A 6,138-nucleotide genomic window follows, 5' to 3' on the forward strand; every position below is an offset into this window, starting at 1 on the left:
AAACAAACACGCACAAAATAACGGGACACGCAACATAAACAGCTACAAGAAAACAAGCGCAAATACACAAAATGTTATCTGTTGCACACACTCGGAATAAAAACAAAATGTCTAAAAATAAAATTGCCTGTTTTTTAAAAACAAAAACTGACCTAACGATGATTGCAAGAAAGTTTGCCCTCGAGATGCAGCGTTGTGTGTCTTGTCACGATGTGCGACGTTGCTTCGCCGCGACGTCGTTGCCGGCCGTGCGTGTTGCAGCTGCGCGCTGCAGGCGGGGTACACGTGGTCCGTGCTGGCGGCCGAGCGGCACGGCGCGGCGGGCACCGGCGCGGCGGCACGGCTCCCGGTGGCGGCCGTGGCCTTCGGCGCGGTGTCCCCCCTCCTGACGCTGGTCGTCGCGGAGCTGGTCAAGCGCGAGGAGATCAAGTGAGTGCGCTCTCCCGGGGACACATACGCGCTGGTTTCCCTGGAGACTGCTCCCGGTGATTCAGTGGTGAAGGTGACGAATCAAGAGATCTTTAAAAAACTCCTCGATTCTCGGTTGCGCAAGAGGGCGCGGACCCATGGATAATACTATTTGCAAGATCATGCCATCCCCGGTCACACACGCTAGTTTCCCTGGAAGGTATCTGTGGAGACATTTCCCGGTAGTTTAGTGGTGAATTAAGAGGTCCTTAAATACCCCTTAATTCTTGATTGCACAACAAGAGGGTACAGATCCGTGGATAACAAATACTATTTGCAAGAACTTGCCAATATTTATGTTAGAAATATAAAATTTTCAGATATATCTCACACACGCTAGTTTCCCTGGAAGATCGAAGGAACAGAAACGGGTGAAGGGTGGGTTGGTGAGGGGAGGGGTGGTGTTCCGTTTATCACGGGCCCGCATATTGTCATCACTCGAAAGTCATCCCTCGGGGCAACATCCACCGCCAGCTGGCTATAATCCTCTTTGTCCGCGCCGATGTGACGAGAAGGGTGTAGCAGGGCAAGAGGGTTGTTAACTGGAGCAATTTCCCCTCCTACAAACCCCTTCCCAGCCACGCCATCCCCCCCCCCCCCCCCTATTTGCCATCAAGCTGTGACTTGTAGCTGCCCGCTGGACTTGACCCGTCACTCCAAACAACCAAGCATACTCTCTGCCTACATGATGTACTGGTAAGTTTAGTGGTGAATTAAGAGGTCTTTCAAACTCCTTAATTTTTCATTGCACAAGAGGGTACGGATCCATGGATAATACTATTTGCAAGAACATGCCAATATTTATGTTAGAAGTATAACATTTTCAGGATATAATTTCCAGACGTTTCAAGTCTGCTGTCTCCATATATGTATTTATGGATTTCACATGTGACTTATAAGTTGAAGCGAGGCTTCGGGAAAATAAAATGCAAGTCAGTAAAAGACTTGTTGGAAGTTTCGTGGCTTCCAGTGTCGTTAAAGCTACGCTACGTTCGTGATGTTCGTTATGTTCGCTATGTTTGCTGCGCCCGGTGGCCAGACGGGATAGTCTAGTTCGCGATGGAGAGATGCATGCCGGGGGGTTCTAGCGACATTATAATATTCTGTTGGCTCACAGTATGGGAATGTAAAAAGAAATGGGGTTATAAATTTTTAAAATTAAAAAAAATATATATATATGGACATATTTCATTAGATGAAGCAGTTGCTTGTGAGGACAAAACCAAATTCATAAATTACTTCAGGATAAATTCAACTCAGAAAAATATTATGACGGACACAATGGATCATTGTGAACCACTCGGTTATTTGACGGGCGGACGGGTGACAAACGGACGTGACGGATCGTTGTGAGTCCAGCTGAACAGAAGAGCCACTTGTCCGGAAACCCGGGAAATGTCAGGGGATTTCATTTTATGTCTTGAGATTTTTAAATATGAGTTTCGCAACAGTCTGTCAAACATCTTATTTTAACTTTACTTGTTTGTTTGTATTTTGTTTGTATTGTTTATATGTTGTCCTAGTATATATGTGTTGTGCCCACCGCTAAAGCCCTCGGCTGTTGGTGGGCGTGTTACAATATTAAATAAATAAATAAATAAAATAAATAAAATAAAAAATCACTATCGCAGACCTCCTTCGAACACGACAGTTTGTGTTGTCTTGCGCTCGTAAGTGGCATCTTCAAGGGCAAGTCATCCTGGAGCTGATATGTATTCTTAGATTCTTACAGTGCAACATTAATAAAAAAATTGTCGGGGAAAACCTGGAAACGTCGGAGGATATTTTAAAATTATAAAAGCAGTGGCAACCCTGGAGTAAGCGCGACCGACTATTGCTCTCGGCTACGTCAATCCCCGCCCAAACCCCTTTCCTTCCTTCATTACATACTTGTTTTTCTCTGTTTGCAGGGCGAATGTTCGATACCAAAAACGAGCCCGCTTGGAGTTCGGCACGAAGCTCGGGATGAATTCGCCTTTCTGAACTGGGCTTGCAACACCAGGAGTGATGTTCCTGCGGCTAACTGTGCCAAACCTCGAGCGTTATACGGACTAAAAAAAATCCAAAGAAAATAACTCTCGATAGCGCAACCCATGTTTTGGCACTCGGCCTGAGTGAAATCGCGCTCAAGTTACCTCGAAAGATGTGTCCTTAATCTTAGGCAATAAGTTTACAAGATGATCAATGAAATAGCTCGGAATGGCATTCTTCCACACGGAGAAGTCAGGACGTCTGTCCAACAAGCCTGTCATGCAAATATTGTAAATTTTTAAATGGCGTAACAACTTATTAATAGAGACCGGAAAAATTTGCGGGTTCCATGACCTTTAGGATAGACTCCAATATCCTTTACACACACGGGCAAATGCCAACTGTTCATTGGCTGCTGACTTGTGAGTCGTCTCGACTGGGTGGCCTGTGATTCGACACTTCTACGAGTGAGGGTCTCTAATTGGCCCTCAGTCATCCAGATTAACAGTGGACCAATGGCAGAAGCAGCAGTAGGGTATAATTATTTGAATTTTAGCATTGCACGTAATGAACCCGCGAATTTTCCAGGTCTCTAGTTATTATTTTGTTCTTTAAATGATTTATGCAGTGGGGAATTTTGATTTAATACGATTTCTTGGACGTACGCCATTGCAGTTTTGCTCTGTTTTCTCGTTTATATTTGAACCAATTCAAATTCAGATTATTCTTTCAATAACAAAAGAAGTAAAGTGAAGCCGTCGCATAACACTCTTTGACATTGAAGTTCGATTCAGCATTGCACAACATGAAACAGTAAAACTGCACATGCAGTTTCATCATGCTACTGGGTCCGATCAACACGCCGTACTTTATTCAGACGTGTTCACACCGAATGGCGCAACGGCCGAGTTTGGATAGAAAGGACAATCTTCTAACTGGAAATAAGCAGCTTTTTAACACTGCAATGAAAATCCCTGTGAAAACCGTAAAACATACTTTCTTATAGTGTTAGCTTTTTTTAAAAGCATTGACATGGAATATCTGTTCCCTTTTCAAAATACATATTAAAAAATGTCTCTGAGAGAAACTAAACTATTAAAAACTCATTGTGAAGAATACATGCCCCTAGTAAATTTTTTTCAACCAAATTTTAGCTAATACAATTTGACATTTCTGTTCAAAGAATATTATTTTATACTTGAACTCGAAAGTTGATTCAGACAAAAAAGAACTAATATTCACAGGGTCCTACAGGGAAACCATCTCAAGACATTGCTGAAGGGACCAAAACAATGCGTTCTCACTAATGAAATAACCATTTTATTCATTTTATTAGCATAAGAACTGTTTGTAGCTCAAGTGAAAATTTATTGAACTTTTTTTACTTATTACACAGTTAAATCATCTCAACAGATTCAACACGAAGTAGTTTCCACTGTAGTCATTTACACTTACCACTCAGTTTTTCTTGCCTGCAGTTCTACCATCAAAGTAAATTGTAATTTTTTGAAACAGTGCTGTTTCAGATATTAAAAAAAGAGTACTAAATCAGTATTCTAGGGACTAAAGATTCTTTTAAGTTTTATACAGATTCAACTGCAAATGTTACTTAAGTGAAGTTGTGTCTGGAGACATGAAGAGATATGCCAAATACAAAGAGTATCAATATCATCAAGAATCATTAGATAGCTACATTTTAATAAGGCGGTAGGTACAGTTGTGTTGAGGCAACACAATAACGATGACAATTTTTGTCTTGCACCTTCGAACTTGCTGCAAAGTAGCGCCTGTTTGGGTTTTTAATTCGTAATTTATTTGGGAGAGACTTGCCATGATCTTGTCTCCGTCCTTGTAACGAGGTTTGCTCATGAAATTGTTTTTTTGAGGATGTGTTTGTACTAAGTTTTGAATAAAACGTTTTTTAAAAGTATATTTATGCTGGTTTTATTTTATTGCTTCATAACGGCATGCATTTTTCTGCTTAATTGTACAGTGCTACAAAAAAAAAAATATGCCGTACAAGTGGTTTGTATTCAAGTTTCACTTGCTGCTCGCTACGGCTGGATCAAAATCAGATACGTACTCTCTTCGTAGGAAGAATGGTGGGCATTCGTGGTGGTCGATGGGTTTGATCAGGGTGCTGACATTTTCCACACTTGAGCGTTCTATTTGTGTCTGTTGATCTTTTTAATGAAACTAAAATTAAATTGATAGTTGGAATTCAAAAGGGACTAACGTAGAAATCACAATTCACTTATTTTGATGATGATGGCAACAAAGGTTTGGCATTAGCTTCCTTCTGAAGAATACTATGTGGGGCACACAGGATATTTCAATGGAATTATAGATAACATTTGGATTTTGGCACTTAAGCCTCTGTTGAATTTCAACTGCGCTATAGTTGGAGAACTTTTACGAAGATGAAACCAAAATCAAAGTTCTTCATCCAAGTTCCAGAAACTAGGTAAAAACTCTTCTGTCACTGGAATAATATTGGAGAAACCTCATTAATAAAAATGCTGTTCATACAAGTCTCATTAATAAAAATATGTTTTAGTCCCTAGAAATTACATGGAGGGTAAAAATAAGATGTAGTAAAAGATTATCAGTATTATTTTAGCTGAATCTTCACATTGTTTCTTAACATTATTCTGGGATATTTGTTATATCCTTTACTACATGCAATTGCTTACCCTTGGAACAAAAACATTACTAAGTATTACATTACTACTTTCAGATTGCAGAATTCAGTTTGATGCTCTCTTTGTGCAAAAAATGCTACAATTACAAAAATCAGATGAAATTATGTCCTTACTAATACCCACCTCAGAGTCCCTCAATTTAACATTCGATTGTTATCTTCCCTGTGTACCTTCCACAAGAATTAGGATCTTATCTTCAGACTAATTACAAACTTCAATCAAATAAAAAGCAATTTAGTAACTTATGAATTTTCGGATTTTTCTTTTTAATGTATGCGTCACTATTTTACACTTGTAATTCAGATCTATTTGTTAAAGTTTTTATTTTGTCGTCTTACATAATTTTCATCCTCGTTTGATTAATCTGTTTGTGTTTTACGGGAGTTGTGCTTTTGTTTATTTTGAGCCTACCCCTAAAGTTGATAACTGTTGGTAGGCATATTACAAATAAAAAAATTTAATAAATAAACCATACATAATAATAGAAAAAAACTACTTAGCACTATAACTCCTATGCAGATTCTAGGGACTGTAAATAGGCTCTGTAGTGACAGGGTGCTTTCTTAACGAGGTTCACTGTGTCTCTAGACTTGCGCATGTAAACCAGGCTGAGCAGCTTCCGCGAACAACAGCGAATGGTCTGGCCTCACGTGTGAACATTCAAACTCCCGAGTGTTGCCTTCAGGGCCGGATTTAGGGGAGGGCAACCGGGGCGAAAGCCCCAGGGCCTCCACAAACGGAGGGCCCCCACAAACGGACTCATACCAAAAGGACTATGGAAAAGACCAATCTCCAGAACTATTTTACTACCAAATTCTCGCAGATCAAAATTTTAGAGCTACATTTCCAAACCTTGAAATTGCATTGAGAATGTATTTGGTTTTGATGGTTTCAAATTGCACTGGAGAGCGCTCATTTTCAAAAATAAAAATTATAAAAAATAGGCTCCGAACCACGATGGGACAAAACTGTTTATCGAAGCATAAACATGAGCATT

General features: G+C 40.0%; 1 protein-coding gene across 2 annotated transcripts in view; it reads left to right on the top strand.

Moving 5' to 3' along the window:
• Positions 1 to 4,369, top strand: part of LOC134541080 (transmembrane protein 94) — a 53,466-nt gene extending 49,097 nt beyond the window's left edge. For both annotated transcript variants that reach the window (XM_063384229.1, XM_063384230.1), the window contains exons 26-27: positions 262 to 429; positions 2,379 to 4,369. In XM_063384229.1, coding sequence (XP_063240299.1) covers positions 262 to 429; positions 2,379 to 2,451 — 241 coding nt within the window. In that variant the 3' untranslated portion in view covers positions 2,452 to 4,369. The remainder of the gene's footprint in view (positions 1 to 261; positions 430 to 2,378) is intronic.
• Positions 4,370 to 6,138: the final 1,769 nt, after the last annotated feature.

This window comes from Bacillus rossius, chromosome 18 (assembly GCF_032445375.1).
Source record: "Bacillus rossius redtenbacheri isolate Brsri chromosome 18, Brsri_v3, whole genome shotgun sequence".
Lineage (NCBI taxonomy): Eukaryota > Metazoa > Arthropoda > Insecta > Phasmatodea > Bacillidae > Bacillus > Bacillus rossius.